General features: G+C 43.0%; 1 protein-coding gene across 5 annotated transcripts in view; it reads left to right on the plus strand.

The window, feature by feature from the left end:
- Positions 1-18,760, plus strand: part of CDH17 (cadherin 17) — an 88,568-nt gene that overhangs the window by 54,015 nt on the left and 15,793 nt on the right. For all 5 annotated transcript variants that reach the window (XM_061123776.1, XM_061123778.1, XM_061123779.1 and 2 more), the window contains 2 exons: positions 3,523-3,599; positions 6,118-6,309. In XM_061123776.1, coding sequence (XP_060979759.1) covers positions 3,523-3,599; positions 6,118-6,309 — 269 coding nt within the window. The remainder of the gene's footprint in view (positions 1-3,522; positions 3,600-6,117; positions 6,310-18,760) is intronic.

Below are 18,760 nucleotides of genomic sequence, written 5' to 3' on the forward strand. Positions count from 1 at the left end.
GGAAAGGGATACAGAGGAGGCTGGAAGAACCATCAGACCTCAATACGAGCCTGACCCTGAGTGAAGGAGGGAAGGAATGAAAGTGCTGGGGAAGCTCCCGGTCAAAGGGAAGTTCAGCAAGGTCATCGGAGGTCCAAGGTTGGCTGTGGAAGGAGTCTGTTGTCCCCAAAGGCAGGCCTACCTTAGCCTGCCTGCCTTGTTCAGGCACTGCTGGGGCAGCCAGTGGGAAGCAAGGTCTTGGTGCACACATGGTGATGGGTTTCAGAGCCCGGCAGCTCGTTGTCAATTAAGATCCCTGTTGTTAGAAGTTGTTGGCAAGCCTCGTTGTCATGGCCACTGTGATCACAAACAAGAAAGTTAGTTGCATTTCTCAAGTCTCCCTTTCAGACTCAAAGGCTTTTACTATATGACAGTGAAGGAACTTCTGGAAAGCTTTGCCTTCTCCTGTTAGCTTCTAATTGGCCGTTTGACGATATCAGGAAACATTCATCTTTATATTTTATACAATTTCAAAGCAAGTGGCTTTTAATCTTTGCTAAGTCATGAGACCCTTTGAGAATCTGATGGAAACTATGAATTCCTAAACAAATGCATATGTTCTCAGATAAATTGCACAGACACCCAAACATACTCGACCTAAGAGACAGGCTTATTTTAGGGTCATTAATACTTATAAGTTAAGAATCTTTCTTTGAACTAACTGGTACTGTGTCTTAAATAACCAAGTAGTTCAGTAATTATTACACCAGGAGAGAAAGATTATATAGGTATGCTGTAGTAAAGAGCGTCATTTCACATTGTTCTTCATATTTTTTTTTTTTATCCAGATGTTGAGATACTAAAGAGAACTGAGAGTACTGGGGTTTACTCGGCCCCTAAAGCAGGAAGTTTGAGACAGAGTAATTTGGCAAATATAGAGGGCCTAACATAATGCTTAACATTATGCTAAGAGGTACAACGAAAGTGGGTATAATAAATCATCCCTGTCAGTGATGAGCTGACAATTTCACACCATTAGCCAGCCATTCTTCCAGTGGTTACTGAGTATTTACCTTGATTGAGACACCATTCAAGATACTGGGAATGCACAAATAAATAAGACCCAGTGTCTGTCCTCAAGGAGCACTTTTTGTTAGAGGAAATGGACAAGTGAATAAATAAATTATAAGGAATATGTACAAGGTAGCCCATGAAAGCAATGAGTGACTCAGTGGAGAGGGAGAGAGAACTGATAAAGCTTTCTGGAAGAGGTGTCATTAATCTGAGTTTCAGTGGATGAATATAACATGTTACAAAACAGTGTAAAGACTGACAGAGAAGAAAGTCCATGTGCAAATGCATGGAGACCCAAAGCAGTTTGATGCCATAAGAGCATAACGTGGAAATCAGATTACAAATTGTCTATATACATGAATACATCTATAGACTATATGGACCAGATTATGCAATATATTTATATGTAAGTATATGTGTGTTGATGGAATTAAACATTCAGTTGTGTACTACAGAAAATTAGTCAGTAGACTATAATTAGCATAGTTTTACATAAATTCAGGGAAGTGATTTTTATTTACATAAAACCACAAGGCTCACTGCTGGTCCAAATGAGGCTTACTTGGAACAGGCAAGTGGTAAGTTCAGGCCCTGGGACCTCTCCAAATCTCCAGACATTCTTGCTGTCTACAAATGTCCTTGGGGCTGGACCCAGCTTTAATTAGCATCCACTTATTTATAAGATGGTTATTATTAGGTTACATGCCTGGCCTTGTGTCTGGTGTGTTGAGAACAAGCTCTGAAGCTAGGCAGCCTGAGTATGTTTGTCAGCATCCCAGGAAAAGAAAGCCCCCTTCAAAGAAGTAACCAAAAGGAGAGTCAAGAAGGGATTGTCTGTAAAGCTGTGGGTAGGGGTTATGGAAAGCCAGCAGGAGGTGTGAAGCACAGTGGAGTCATTTTTACCCCAAGGTGAGAAGGGGCAAGGGAAGGGCCCTCCCCTGAAGGAGCAGGCCCTGGGCCTGGGGCTGTGACTCTAGAGGAAGCTGCTGGCAGTGGGAGCCAGACTCTGACTCTGTGCTCCTGCCCTTCCTCAGACCTCCTGCCAGTGCTCCCCCTGGCAGAACTCAACTGCTACCCAGAGGGCCAGGATGCCCGGTGATGCTGTTCCTAAGGTCAGCCTCCAGGGCACAGAGCAAGGTGAAGGGCAGGGAGCAGATGGAGAGGACTAAGGAGCACATGGAATCAAATTCTGGCTTGACCACGAGCTAGCTGTGGGACCTTGGTCAAGTTACCCTTGGCTTCCTCAGTTGTGAACGAAATGAAAATGGTAATAGTGCCTACATCACAGAGTGAGAGTGAAGATGAAGTGAGTCATGTAAGCAAAGCACTTAATACCACGCCTGATATACAGAGTGCCAGCAGTGTCTGTTATGATGAGAACCTTGATTTTGTTGCTCTCTGCATTTTGTAAACTGACTACCACACACTGATTTCAAGTAACATGCCCAACCTCTTACACATCTGATAAGTAGCAGAGACAGAATTTCAGTGGTGGGGTTCCAGAGCCCAAAGTCTTAGCCATTGTATGATACAGGCTTCATGGTTGGAATAATGGAAATGTGGATCCCATCCTGTTGGTCTTCATGTGGCTGTTTTTCTGGGGATCCCATCCCTACCCGTACTCCATGCTCACCTTGCATCCAGGTTGACTGCTGTCTCTGACTAGGTCTCTGAACTGTCAAACACACCCGTCAAAGCCACTTTCCAGGATTCTGTGAGCTGCCTCTGGGTAGGCATGCCCTTGGAAAAGGGCTAATTGTATCGTGGGCTTCCCAGGTGGTGCTAGGGGTAAAGAACCCACCTGCCGATGCAGGATACGTAAGAGACGTGGGTAAAATACTGGGTCAGGAAGATTCCCCTGGAGGAGGACATGGCAACCCACTCCAGTCCTCTTGCCTGGGAAATCCCGTGGACAGAGGAGCCTGGAAGGCTACAGTCCATAAGGTCGTAAAGAGTTGGACACGACTGAAGCGACTTTGTACACAGACACACAATTGTACCTTGCCTCCCTCACTTGGGCCTTCCCTTTATGGCGGCAGAAGAGATAAGGACAGTGAGTGCTGGAAGTGTTCAGAGAAGGAAAGACAACCTTCTGGGATGCTCAAAGAAGCTTTCTAGAAGGACAGTTTTGCACTGGGCTTTGAAGGCTACGTAAGTTTCACTAGTCAGAAAAGAGAGGCTGCTTCCCAGAAAGCCTGGCTCAGGAACAAGATTTTACCAAGGAGGAGGCGGGTGGATGGAGCGGGAAGCCCAGAGGAGCCTCTCCCAGGGTTTTCTTCTGCCCCACCTTGGTGACCTACACGTGGGTGTTGGTGGGGAGCGGAGAAACTCCTTGCCACGCACTTTGCAGGTCACTAGTCAGATTGTGGCATGGCTGTCACTGTACTTGCCAATTGTTTTTCTTGCAGATTTCTGATCTTAATGCATGATTTTCAGAGACAATTTTTGTGATATGCTTTTGATTTTCAGACTTCAAGACCCTCTGCTTTGTGCAAATCAACGTTATTGACATCAACGATCAGATCCCCATCTTTGAAAAGTCAGATGTGAGTAGTTGTCACCTTGTTTTTGCTTTACTTTGTTTATATTACCTGACCCCTACTTCTGGAATAGAGACACAAATACTAGTTAGGGATAATGCCAGATTTAATATCTTAGTTAATACGCTGGTAGTAAACTCAGGCCTTGTCTTCAGTGCAAATCTTCTGGGAACAGTAACATTCACTGTTATAGTATCTGTGAGCATCTGTTTATAAACTTTTGCCAACAGCTCATTTATTTCAAGGACTGCTTGAAAGCTACAAGCACAGTCTTTGTCAAATTGAGACAAATTGAGTGGCTGCTTGCAGTTTGCCTTTATATATTTTGTGTGTATAGGACAATAAATAGATTATTGCTAGATTCTCAAACAAGAATTTTTAGTCAAAATTTAAAATCTGGCAAAATGTTGGCAATTTAAACCCACCTTGCAATAATTGAATAAGAGTCCTGTAGTCATATACGGATGTGAGAGTATCTGAAGGCTGAGCGCCGAAGAATTGATGCCTTCGAACTGTGGTGCTAGAGAAGACTCTTAAGCGTCCCTTGGACTACAAGAAGATCAAACCAGTCGATCCTAAAGGAAATCAACCCTGAATATTCATTGGAAGGACTGGTGCTGAAGCTGAAGCTCCAATACTTTGGCCCCCTGATGCAAAGAGTCAGTTCATTGGAAAAGACCCTGATGCTGGGAAAGATTGAAGGCAGGAAGAGAGGGGATGACAGAGGATAAGATGGTTGGATGGCATCATTGACTCAGTGCAAACCCTGAGAGATGGTGAAGGACAGGGGAGCCTGGCGTGCTTCAGCCCATGAGGTTACAAAAAGTCAGACATGGCTGAGCAACTGAATAACAACAACAAAGTTGAAGAAAAAGCTAATCTCTGGTTTATGCCAAAAGAATGTGCTCATGACACTTGCAAAAATGAGAAGAACTGGGCAAAAAGAGCAGGAGGAAAAAGATCAGTTGACTACATCAAGAAGAATTCAAGCTAATTTATTGTTAATGTGGGCTTTGAACTTGGCAGTAGTTTTATCATTGCTTCCCTTAAAATGGATGCCTCTATTTATTTATTCTGGAGGAGAGAGAAGCTGTTTTGACTAGATTGTTATGTTTGAAGTCAGTGATGAGGCAGCCCAGAGTCTTGTGATGATGTTCATAAATCAAGGATAAAGCTGTGACAAAGAAAGGGAATTGATTTACAGGAGGGTTTGCAGAGGTAAAAGGTGTGACAATATAACTTGTGTAGCAGGCACTGAGGTTAAGTGGGCATGAGATTAAGAGCCTGTCTCTTCTCTGTCTCCATTCTCTTGGGTATTTGATCTTTTCTGTGTGTTATAGTTTCCTCACATTACATCTAGACAGTGCTTTTAGACTGAGGACAAGAGTTCTGCTTTAGGAATCTCAGAGCTTGGAAAGGCAAATGGGGCTCTAGAAAGTGTGAGTCCACTTCTTTTGCTGCCATGGTCCACTCCTGGACCCTGCCTGTTATCATTATCTTCATGATCATGATGCCAAGAGACATGACCCGGGGGATTTTCAGTGGAGGAGTGAGAGATTAACAGCACCTGCTTTGGAGGTGGACAAGCATGGATCTGAAACCCAATTCTGGACCAGCTAGCTGTGTGGTCTTGAGTGGGTTTTTTTTTTCCTTCCCAATTATTTTTATTAGTTGGAGGCTAATTACTTTACAATACTGTAGTGGTTTTTGCCATACATTGACATGAATCAGCCATGGATTTACATGTGTTCCCCATCCTGATCCCCCCTCCCACCTCCCTCCCCATCCCATCCCTCTGAGTGGGTTTTACCTCTCCAATCTTTTGCTTCTCTGTCAAATGGAGATGATAACACAGCTATTCAGTAGGGCATTTTGTCTTGTTGCTTATCTTTATTGAGCACTTATTATGTGCCAGGCATCCAGAGGTTTTATATGTATTATCTCTGTAAATCCAAACAGAAAATGTAAAATAGCTTCCATTTTTATTATGTCCAATGGACAGAGGATGAACTTGAGACTTTAAAAAATCAGATAACTTATTTCAATTCACCCAGGTAATAAGTGGCAAGCCTAGGATTCATAGTGAGGCCATTTGACTCCAAAGTTCAGGCTCTTAACAACTATTCTCTGATTGATTAAGAGTTAATTAAAATGATATATGTAAAGTGCCTGTCACATTGTAGGTACTCAATACATAGTAGCTATTTATCTGTCTCATTACTGATAACTATAATGATAGTTACAGTTACTAAATATATTGGATGCGGTGGGAGAATCTGTTTTAGAATCCTATCAGTAGCTCCCTGAGACACTGTTTCTTGGTGTAACGGATATCAGTCTACAAATGTGACTGGTGTCAAAAGCAACTGCGTTCTGCTCATCAACAGGAAAAACATGCTTGGTAAGTATTGAGGTAAACTGTGACTTGTGTCCATTCTGAAACCAGAGGCAAGTTTGTTCTTTGATAATTGTGCTTGATGACAATGGACATTCTCATTGTTTCTTTCCCCTATTTCCTTCTTAGTATGGAAACCTAACTTTCCCTGAAGACACAGCTGTGGGATCTGTCATCTTAACCATCCAGGCCACAGACGCTGATGAACCACATACTGGGAGCTCTAAAATCCTGTATCGAATTACACAGGGAGACAGTGAGGGACGTTTGGAGATTGAAACAGATCCCCAAACCAATACTGGATACGTCAAGCTTAAAAAGGTAAATCGCCCATTGAAAGGAATTTGTCTTTTTCATAGATTAGTTTCCTTAGGACCATTCGAGGACCTATAAGCAGAGGCGATGAATTGGTGGTGACTTCTCAGGTGCGTGATGGACTGTTGGAACACCCTCAGTGATTCCTGTCCTCGTGAAAGACAGAGGCCAGGATTCTAGCTCTGGGTCTGTCACTAGCTGACCAAGTAACCTTTGCAGAGGGAGGCAGGATTGCCATAAAAATTATAGAATGAATCATTTTTAGTATTAGTATGTCCCATGTAATAATTGGGACATGCTTATACTAAAAAATCACTTACTGTTTATCTGAAATTCCAATTTAACCAGGCATCTTTATTTTTATTTGCTAAATCTCGGGCAAGGTGGTGCTCAGGGATTTTTTTTTTCCCTTTGCAAGTGTGGGATATTAGATTAGATGAGTCCCATGAACCTTTAGGATGTAGGCTGTTTATTCTAGTGGACCAGCCATAGGCTCCTCTTTTTAATAATGACTGGAGATTGGTAAGTCTCCTTTAATAGGCAAGTTATAATAATCAAATTTATCCTCTCATACCTTCTTCCTGTCCACCCCTTACCTTCATCTTTTAGGGCGCTGCTAAGTCCACTGGCTCCTGCTTCGTCTCTCCCTTTGTAAGGACTGGGTAGTCTGGAAGCCAATATCTTAATTACCATGATACTTGCTTCTTTGTAGAGGGTCTTCCCATTCTTGGCTCAATCTACTCGTATCCCTTACTGTATACACCTGAAGTTTGACCCTCTCCTCCCTGGCTGCCTCATTTATGCATGTTAACTGTGTATCAGATGACTCAACAGGAATCGGCACTCAATGTCGTCCAATATCTTTAGAATGAAAAGAGATCAGAGTTACAGCAATAGAGACTCTGCAGACCTGGCTGAATGCTGAGAGTTTGTAGTACAGTGTGTGGGAGGCCACATCAGAAAGCTCTGAAGGGATGTTTTGACCCAGAATAAAGGTAGAAACTGAAAATGAAGACAAAAGAAAATAATTTTACAAAAAATGGCTAGAAGCATGGGGAAAAAAGTACCAGTGCTGAAGGAAACCCTGGAGCAGAATCTCAGAATGCTGGGAGCGTTCTGACCACACACCCCGCCTCTGACAAAGGGCCTCACTGGGTTTCAGCTGCAAGGTTTGTGCGTGGATCTCCTTAAAGCCAGTAGTATTTTGTGTGAGTCTGACCTTTGAAAAAGACGCCGTTACATCTTCCCCCGCTATTCATGGCTGCCTACATGGACTCAAAGAAGCCAGAAGGAAAGGCCAGGGCCCCGAGTTTGCAAGGCCTGCTCAGCAGGTCCGGGCAGCAGGCCTGGTCCTGTGGCAGGAGGTGAGGGCAGATAGCGTCCTTCCTTCCCCAGGACCAGCACCCTCTAGATGTCTAAGAGAAGATAAAAGGGCTGTCCATCTCAGTATGAAACTCAGTAACTTTTCACGGTGGCTTGTTGTAAACTAATGTAAGTTAATTTGACCATCTGTGGCTAACGGGTACCTATAGGGAAAAGTTGGTAACCTTGATGATCAGCAATAGGTGAAGGCTCTAAGTATCTTCCCACACCTTCCTTGACATGAGGGGGTGTGTTCTAGTACAGCGGGCCTCTGGCCAAAATCTTGGTCACATCTTTATTTTGTTTGTGGTTGTATGCCAAGTATCCAGAATATTTGCACATAGTGGAGGTTCAATAAATCTTGGTTGCCTGAATACATAGTTGAATTCTGTCCCATGTGCAATAAATAACAAGCAGGTATGAAAACCATCATTCAACTTGTGCTTTAGGCTTTAGGTTTGTCCTGGCTCTCTGTCCCTCAGGCACTGTGATCACAGTAGTCTAGGAAGAGGATTTATCTGACTGTCCACAGAAAAGGTGACGATAGAACAGAACTGGAGTCCTGGAACGCTGAAGGGTATAAGCTGCTAGACTAGCCAGAGGCTACATTCTTCTTTAAGAATGTATTTTTCCACCAAATTGCATGTCTTGAATACCACTGATATCTCAAAAACCTCTTCGCAAGATCACTTTGGTAATTAACAGACCTTCTAGTGAAGCTTAAGGCAGTGCTAGCTCAGAGCCTATAGCAGCTGCCTCTGGGGTGTGGCTCTGATTGGGATCTTTCAAATGTTATGTGACAGTCAGCCCAGAGGTGTGGATCCTTGACCAGGATACCCTGGATATCAGCCAACTGCCCCTAGGATGTGTGTCCTCGCCATGACAGATGTGTTCATGCAGTTTTCAGTTTTTAAAAAATAAATTATACTCTATTATGTGGTTTCTCTGGTGGCTCAGAGGTAAAGAATCTGCCTGCAATGCAGGAGATGCAGGAGGTGTGGGTTCAATCCCTGGGTTGGGAAGATCCCCTGGAAGAGGGCATGGCATCCCACTCCAGTATTCTTGCCTGGAAAATCCCATGGACAGGGGAGCCTGGTGGGCTACAGTCCATGGGGTCACAAAGAGTCAGACACGACAGAATCGACTGAGCACACATGTATATGTTTTCTCTTGCATAGCTTAGCCTTATTTTCTAAGTCTGTTCTCATTAAGCCTTTCATTGCTTCAGAATCATTGTACTGATCATTTAAAAAAATTTAAATCCCAATGTAAGCTATCATGATTCTATCAGCACCTGTTCACCTGAATTAAATGTGCAAATAAAAGTGAAACTCGCTCAGTCGAGTCCGACTCTGTGACCCCATGGACTATACAGTCCCTGGAATTCTCTAGGCCAGAATACTGGAGTGGGTAGCCTTTCCCTTCTCCAGGGGATCTTCCCAACCTAGGGATCGAACCCAGATCTCCCACATTGCAGGCAGATTCTTCACCAGCTGAGCCACAAGGGAAACCCAGGAATACTGGAGTGGGTAGTCTATCCCTTCTCTAGGGGATTTTCCCGACCCAGGAATTGAACCGGGGTCTCCTGCATTGCAGGCAGATTCTTTACCAACTGAGCTATGAGGGAAGCCCTAAATGTGCAAATGGCAACCGATAAAATTCACCGAGGAGCGCATACTCCACAACTGAAGCCCCTTTCGCTTACTCCTTTGCTTCTCACGCTGACCCTAAGGGAGGCAAAAACAGTCCCATCGTCCAGCTGAGGTTTGGGCTCACAGGTTACAGTCAGCCCCTCTACTAGATGGCGGAGCTGGGAACTTGACCCCTGGCTTCTGACTCCTTTCAGGAAAGAACTGCTATGGGGGCCTGGCATTGCCATGTACTAGCTCTGTAACCTTGACACAAATGTTGTGACCTCTCAGACCTCAGTTTTCTGATCTGAAAAACTGGCGAACTGGTAGAACCTTGTTGATGAGGACCCTGGAGGATTCAATGAAAAAATACACACATAGCTCTTAAGACAGCCCCTAGCAGGTGGTAGCCAACTTCATAAATGTTCAGCATTATCTTAATTCTAATTAACTGGAGGGAGGGCAGAAGTTAGGACTCTGGCTGTGGACAGATGAGTCGTTTTCTCTTCTTGCCAAGGGGGCCGAACTTGTCCGATCCCAGAGTCAAACGGTGCCCACTGGGGACAGCTGACTCAGGCTCTCTGCGGGAGGGCCTGGAAATCAGTCATTTTAGCAAGCGCCCTGCAAAGGCTCTCTCCTCTACTCTTGAGTAATCGCTGCACTTCACGTTGGATACCAGGTGTGTGGGCTTTTCACACACCTATCAATTCTCCAACGCCAGCCTGGTGTCCTATGACGTAACTCAATTCTGACACTATCTGTCGGGAGACAGCATCCGACCCCCCAGGTTAAGGGCTCAGCCCCACTCTCCCACCCCGCTTCAGAAGCCAACCACAAGTCTCAGGTTGTCACCTGTTCTTCTGGCTGACTGGCTATACATCAAAGGTTCACGTCTGCCTCCTTAGGTTCCAACATTTGCTAGAACAGCTCACAGAGCTCACGGAAACGTATTTACCAAGGTATCACATAATAAAGGATATGATGAAGGATCCAGCTGAGGAGCCAGATGAAGAGATGCATGGAGTGAGGTCTGGGAGGGCCCCGAGAGCAGGGGCTTCCATCTTATGGAGTTGAGTTGTATGTCACTTCCCCAGCTCGTGAATGTGCTCACTAAACCAGAAGCTCTCTGAATGCCTTACTCTGGGGCTGTTTATTGAGGCGTCATCATGTAGACATGATTGGTCATGAACTCAATCTCCAGCCCCTCTCCCCTTCCTGGGATATGGGAGGAGTTGTGCTGAAAATTCCAAGCTTCTAATCATGGCTTGGTCTTGGTCTGATAACCAGTCTCCCTCCTGAAACCATCCAAGGAGCCACCAAGAGTCACCTCATTAGAACAAAAGACACTCCTGTCACCCAGGAAATTGCAAGGGATTTAGGAGCTCAGTGTCAGGAACCAGAGGAAAAGACCAAGAAATACTTTTTCTATCAATTCACGTGCCCCAAGTGGTGCTTGGGAATAAATACAATTTAGAACTACTGTCCTCTCTGTCTTTACTGCCACCCCAAGCTCCGGCCTATTGTGTGATAGATCAACATATTCTTGAGACCAAGCAAGTATCAGGAGCCAGGAAGGCTATTTCTCTGAGCCCTGCTGGACTCATCAATAACTCTCCTGAAATTGAAATTCAGACGTTTGTTTTGGCTTTAATTTTTTTTTTTTTTTTTTTTTGGTGATACAAATTTTGTCACTTCCTCATTATGGTTGGTTCTTTTGAATTCTCAGTACATGATGTATTTTTAAGCAGCTAGAGTACCATGTGGAAAACTAATGTGCACTTTTTTTCTCTTCACTGATTATTGATGAAAATGTTAAATGTCCCTGGTCTCAGCTCCTTTCCTTCAGCACTTTATCTCTGCTTCCAGGTTGAATCTAAATCATGGGGTTGACCTTCCAAGCAGTCACATATGGAAGAGGGATTGTGGCATGAGCGTGTGTTTTCTGCCTACCTGATGAGTAAGGTCGTGAGGGTCTCTTGACTTGGCTCAGCAGGCATATCCCCGTGTCGTGAAAGACAGGGCACGTGGTTTGACAAAGCTTGTTCTTGATTAAACTCTGCTGATTATCACTTGCTAATTTTAGTATCTTCCATTTCTAATTTTATTCCTGGAAAATGTGGTCCCATGTGCTTTCCTGGTGTGAAAGTTAAGCGGACTGACTGATGGCAAGCTGTTACTTCCATTCAGTAAGTGTTGAAGGAGCACTGACACCCCCTCCTAACGGGCCTCCCTGCCCAGGTCAGATCAGCTCAAATCCACCCCTCCCCTAGCAGCTCCCAGAGTTAACTTTCTTCAACCCGAATCCCACCTTGTCAGACTTGTGCTCACCACCTCTCTCTGCTCATCAAGGATCAAGTCCCAGCTTGTTAGCTTGACACGCACTGTCTTCTCCATCACCTCTCTCTTCTCTCAGGTCACACATTCTGTCCTGATAACTCTTGCTGCTCCTCATTTGCAGGCACACCATTTCATTTCTTTATCCCTCACCTCTGGTGGCCTTATGAAAGGATCGGAAAGCCAGGGAGGGGACTGAGGACCTGTTTGATGTAAGGATGGGGTGCGCGTCCTCTGCCTGAGCCCAGAGAGCTGTGCTGCCTGTCTGAGCCTGGAATTGGCTGGACCCCAAGGAACAGGGTGCCGCATCCTTGATCCACATGGCGGGCTTGCTCTGGGGGCTGCTGCCTTCCTATTCCGTCTACCAGACTTTCTCATTCGACAGCCCTGCCTCCCTCCCCTGAGATGATGGGTGGTCCCTGGGGGTCAGCTCCAGCTTGCACACACCCCTTCCCAGCTCCCCTGGGTGGAGAGCCCTATCCCACCATGAGGTCGTGACCAAGAGGTCATCAGGGGGTCATACCCTGTAGGCACTGGGTGCTTATCTCTACGAAAAACCTCTCTTTTTACATCTCAGCTGGATTACAAAATTTTATATTCTGCGTTTTAGCAAGAGCCAATTGATTCTCAAATGACCGTGAGTCTTTACACATCATTCTTTCTCTTTCATATGAGGAAATTTTCTATCTTCCTTTTGAACTATCAATTGGGTGTGATGTTGTGTGTGTTTGTGTGTTCATGGAGAAGAGAGTTTCTAGAAAGTGAAGATTTTCTCCAGAATCTCTTTCCCACTGGAGCCTGCAAGGGCTTGAGAAGGACCAAGACCTTCTCACTTTTATATTTCCTAATGGATATACTATATGGGCACTGTTTGTCAGGGAAGTGATGAGAAGCAAAGAATATAATACAGTTCCTCTTCTCAGAGAGCTCATGGTCAGTAAGGATCTGGAATAGAGAAGCAAACAATTAGAATCCTGAGGTAAGTGCTGTGAGATTACAGAGGGCATGGAGCTCATCTATTTGGGGATACAGAGTGGGATTTGGGGAAGATGATATGGAGAGGACAGCACTGAGTCAACTTTCGCCTGATGGGGAGAATTTTTTCAGATGTTGGGGAAGAGCAGGCTGAGCTAATGCAGTCATGTGTCAGCATTTCCTCTTCATGAAAGGAAAATACCATTTTTGTTTAACTGACGAGAAACTGATATAAACTCAAGTTAAGGAACTGACGGCTCCCCAAGAGATCCTGGGTCCTCCAGGCCTGAAGAGTGAATAAAACAGTGCAGTTCCCAGAATCTATAATGTGCTTTTTGAGCTTTCCTTGGGTTCCTTCATCTTTTTGAGGTCATGGGTACCTTTGAGACTCTGGCAAAAGCTACATAACCTCTCCTGATGAAAGAATTCACTTATGCACAAATAACAAAAATTCAATGGAGTAAATTTAAGGATCAAATTGGCTTTATTAAATAATTCATAAATCAATTGTCATTCCATCTAGCAAACAGAAAAGAGCTCCACCAAGCTGTAGAAAAGGAAAGATTTTTAAAGGTAGAATGGGAGTGGAAAAAGGAAATTATTGGCAAAGAATGTCTTGTTTCAGACAAGGTTGCCCTCCTAAAAGGAACAAAAGGGCCTACTGGGTGGATTACTTCACTAGGGCCGACCAGATTCAAGACTCACTGGTTAAAGTTGCGTTCCTGGGCAGGGATTGAGAATGCAATGAGTTAGGTATTAGGTTTTGTTGCTGACATGGGGTTTAGCACAAGTGATTCTATTTTGGGCCTGTTGTTTCTTTAAAGTGTGTGCGTGCTCAGTTGTGTCTGACTTTTTGCAACCCCAACGAGTCCAGCTCTTTGTGGACTGTAGCCCACGAGGCTCCTCCGTTCATGAGATTCTCCTGGCAAGAATACGGGAATGGGTTGCCATTTCCTTCTCCAGGGGGTCTTTCTGACTCAGGGATCGAACCCAAGTCTCCTGTGTCTCATGCCCTGCAGGTAGATGCCTTACTGATGAGACACGAGGGAGGCCCTTTAATAGTTTCCCCATTTTGATCAGATTCTCGCTTATCTGAGAAATGTGATAAAAACTTAAAGCATTAAATGCCATTATCAGATACTGCTCTTTAGTTCTTTCTGCTTCTGTTGATCTTCTGTGTGATAGTCACAGGTCATAATTTTTTTTTAAATTAATCCCTGTGATAGTCACAGGTGTCAGCTTCAGGTTTAGAGTTTTTAAGTTGGTCATTCTCTCTGTCCCCTTTCTGATGTCCTTAGTCTCAGTGAGACTCGGTAGTGAGTGGTTGTGAGCGTGTATTTAAAGCTTTTGAGGGAATGCAGCACATGAGAGAGAGCACTCTGATTCTAACCAGCAGGATAATTCCTCGTGTGTGGCGTGTACCCTTGAGCCGTGGTCCCCAAGCCCCAAACCAATCAAATGCAAATAATTCAAAGAAAGACCCATGGCAGGAGTCACCCTTTGAAGGCAAGTGACTTGCTCAGTGATCTGATGTTCCAGAATTTCAGCTGCCCCGAAAGTGTTACTCCAAGTCCAGCAGGTGGTGTTGGCTACAGCAGAGAAACTTCCTTGCTCAACTGAGAGAGAATCAAGGGCTATCTTATATCAAGAACAACTTTGGCCAGAAAGCCTTAGGATTTTTGTTGGGCAGCTATTGCTCTAACAGTGAGTTTTTCAATATTTTCAAGAATTAAGGAAAGGTCCCTAATCATATTCTGGTTTACATGCACTCTTAACCAGGGAGGGCTTCCCTGGTGGCTCAGCTGGTAAAGAATCTGCCTGCAATGTGGGAGGCCTGGGTTTGATCCCTGGGTTGAGAAGATCCCCTGGAGAAGGGAAAGGCTACCCACTCCAGTATTCTGGCCTGGAGAATTCCATAGACTGTATAGTCCGTGGGGTCCCAAAGAGTTGGACATGACTGAGCGACTTTCACTTCACTTCACTTAACCAGAGAAGAATGGACCCACTAAGGAAAGTGAATCCTGAGTCATGAATACCTCTTGACACTTCCTTTATAACTCACTGATGTAAATCCAGGGAGTTCAACCAATGAGGTATCTCAGTTTGTTTGTGAACACTCAGGGGCACAGTTAGATAACCTAAGAGACAGCCTGATGACGATGTACCAGCCATCTAGGTACATACGGAGAATGATTACCATCACAGACAAAGATAAATCCTGTCAGGACACAAATCACTTCCATCAAGGCAGCACTGTTAGTGGATTCACTCACAGGGATAGTTAGTTGCATATGCCTATTCAACTTAGATGTCAGTTAGGTTTTCTCCTAGCCCCAAATCATAGTTGCTTAAATTTCAGAGGCTACCTCCCTTATCAACAGCCTGGGAGATACAGATGATGTTTTACCTTCTCAGGCCGATGCCAGAGTGAAAGAATGGGAAGGAAAAAAAATAAAAAAAGAGAGAATTTCATGTTCAGTTGAAGTATGAAGTGTTGATCTGATGTCCTGGAGGGAGCATCCACCTCACTGTCAGCTGCCTCTCTTCCTACTCAAGTTGATTTAGAGATTCAGTATTTTACAAGACCAGATGTCAGGTGGACTCTTCAGCTGTGAGATGTATATGTAAGGTTTAAGACCCTAAAGATTGGCTGCCATGTGGGTAGCGAGGAGGACCTGGTAGAGTCCCTTCCAAGGAGGTTCAAGGGCAGTCTTCATTCTCACTGATTCCAATTCAGAAAGGTGGGAGACAATGGAAACATTAGCTTGGAGAGTTGTAGCCAGATATTTGAGGAAACTAGAAAAATTCAGGATTCAGTCCAGTTTATGGGTATATGTGTGCGTGCTAAGTCGCTTCTGTCATGTCCGACTCTTTGCAACCCTATGGACTGTACCTTGCCAGGCTCCTCTGTCCATGGGATTCTCCAGGCAAGAATACTGGAGTGGGTTGTCATGCCCTCCTCCAGGGGATCTTCCTGACACAGGGGTCAGCCCTCGTCTTTCATGTCTCCTGCATTGACAGTCGGGTTCTTTACCACTAGCGCTACCTGGGAAGCCTAAAGTCCGATTTGCTCTGCTGTGCTTAGTCGCTCAGTCATGTTTGACTCTTTGTGGATCCCATGGACTGTAGCCTGCCAGGCTTCTCTGTCCATGGGGAACATAAAGGTTCAAATACAATTTTTCTCCCTACAATTATTCCTGCTTTGTAAAAAATTCTTTACAAGAATAATCCCAGTAAAACTTAAATTTTTTTCATTAATTTTGGCTTGATTATATACATAAGCACAGCAAGAATAGTGATTGACCATGTAAGCTCTTTTTACGATTGCTTTGCTGGAACCTTGAAAGCAAGGTCCTCTCTGAGTCTATGTACATCTCTCTCCAATGTGACAATCCAGTCCGAGCCTTGGTATTGTAATCAGCGTTTCCAATTGTGTTCCATTACGAGGAGAACAGGTTCTTTTTGAACATATGTGAATGACTACCTATACACCATGAAAAGAATGTATTGAGAGTTTCTGAATTCTGGAGAGATCACGTAGAAAAAAAAAAATTGTCATTTTTGTTTAAAAAGGTATGCTTTATTGATTGCTGTAAGTCATAGATTATTTAAAAGAAAACATTTCTTTAAATCTGGAAAATAAAACATGAAGAAATACGCACTGTATTAGAACAAAAAGTCATACAAATTATAATCAACCTCCTCAGTTTATTTAATTCAATGTAATTAATACTGGCTCTATTTGAGAAATGCAAATCAAAACCACAATGAGATACCATTACACGCCAGTCAGGATGGCTGCTATCCAAAAGTCTACAAGCAATAAATGCTGGAGAGGGTGTGGAGAAAAGGGAACCCTCTTACACTGTTGGTGGGAATGCAAACTAGTACAGCCGCTATGGAAAACAGTGTGGAGATTTCTTAAAAAACTGGAAATAGAACTGCCATATGACCCAGCAATCCCACTTCTGGGCATACACACTGAGGAAACCAGATCTGAAAGAGACACGTGCACCCCAATGTTCATCGCAGCACTGTTTATAATAGCCAGGACATGGAAGCAACTTAGATGCCCATCAACAGATGAATGGATAAGGAAGCTGTGGTACATATACACCATGGAATATTACTCAGCCATTAAAAAGAATTCATTTGAATCAGTTCTAATGAGATCGATGAAACTGGAGCCCATTATACAGAGTGAAGTAAGCCAGAAAGATAAAGAACATTACAGCATACTAACACATATATATGGAATTTAGAAAGATGGTAACGATAACCCTATATGCAAAACAGAAAAAGAGACACAGAAATACAGAACAGACTTTTGAACTCTGTGGGAAAAGGTGAGGGTGGGATATTTCAAAAGAACAGCATGTATATTATCTAGGGTGAAACAGATCACCAGCCCAGGTTGGATGCATGAGACAAGTGCTCGGGCCTGGTGCACTGGGAAGACCCAGAGGAATCGGGTGGAGAGGGAGGTGGGAGGGGGGATCGGGATGGGGAATACGTGTAAATCTATGGCTGATTCATATCAATGTATGACAAAACCCACTGAAATGTTGTGAAGTAATTAGCCTCCAACTAATAAAAAAAAATAATAAAAAAAAAATTAAAAAAATAAAAATTATATCAATTCCTTTAAAAAAAAAATACTGGCTCTATTTGAATCTAGTTTTTCCATTATTCTGGAATTCTTACCCACTTTAGTTTTATGATTTTAAAATGATCAGAAACCTGTACTCTAGAATACCTGTTACAGTTCAAAGTTCTTTTTATGGATTTCTCTGAAGATGAAACAGTTTTGTAGGAACACTTTTGCAAAAGCATCAGAATAAAACAATTAACTATTGTAAATGACAAAATCCTTAAGATACCCATTATTAAATATCTGATGAGAATTCATGGTAATGGAATTGACAAGGAAATTTGGTAATCTTTGCAATGAGTAATGTTTACGATAACTAGAATTATGACTGATAACATCATACCAGGAAATAATAGATTTCCAGGAAGTTCATACAATTTCCATAACACATACCTATGTAAATATAACATAAAGAAGGTTTGGACTTCCCTAGTGGTCCAATGGTTAAAAATCCACCTGCTAATGCAGGGAACATGGGTTCGAACCCTGCTCTGGGAAGATTCCACATGACACATTAAAACCGTGCACCACGACTGCTAAAGCCCGTGCGCTTTAGAGCCCTTGCTCTGCGTGAGAAGCCTGAGGACCACAACTAGAGTGTAGCCCCACTCTCTGCAACTAGAGAAAGCCTGTGTGCAGCAATGAAGACCCAGCGCAGCCAAAAATAAATAAACTTTTTTTAAAAAAGAAAAAAGCCTGAACACTCAAATCATTAAAAAAAAAGTTTAGTATTACTTGTTTGGCAAAGTTTTCCACGTAATTTAACATATCAAATAATCTTAATTAGTGTAACAGCTCTCTTTTTGTAAGGAGAAAGAAAATGCCTTTTCTGATTTTTCCAAAGTACCTCTGGAAAATCCCAAAGTTATTTCCAGGTCAAAAAGACTTCACTTAGAATTTGATTTTGGGAAGTTCTGCCAAAAAATTAAAAAGATTTGGACACAACTAAAAAGGATCACAGATCATTATGAAACAATACCTAATTACCCACTTAATTATTCAAATAGAATAGAATGGAAGTTTTCAAGAGCAAGTGCAGTAAGTTACATACTTCTGAGCCAAACTTCGCTTTTTAAATATTGAGACGACTCAGTTTACTTAAATAATCAAAGACTTGATAATAAAGATATAAAGCACAAAAAATTATTTTGATAAAACACAAAGTCTTTGCTTTCTAAACAGACTGTTTTAAAGATAAAGGAAAGCTTTTCAAATTTCTCATAAGGAGTAGATCTTTTTTATTAATAGATCTAATAAAATTTGCCCTTTTAAAGATGAAAGAAAATTAAGCTTTAGTTTTGCATAAGAATATTTTAGTATTTAAGCTTATTTTAAAACTCTTATAATAACAATTAATTTTTTTAGCTAACTTGACCGCACAGGGTTTCCTCTTTTTTCCTCTTTTTCTTTCTTTCATTCTTCTTTATTTTCTATGTCATTAGTTTTTCCGTAATTTTTCTCCTTCCTATTTTAAAATAACTAGCTTTACTTTAGAAAAAAACCA

This window comes from Dama dama, chromosome 21 (genome assembly GCF_033118175.1).
Source record: "Dama dama isolate Ldn47 chromosome 21, ASM3311817v1, whole genome shotgun sequence".
NCBI lineage: Eukaryota > Metazoa > Chordata > Mammalia > Artiodactyla > Cervidae > Dama > Dama dama.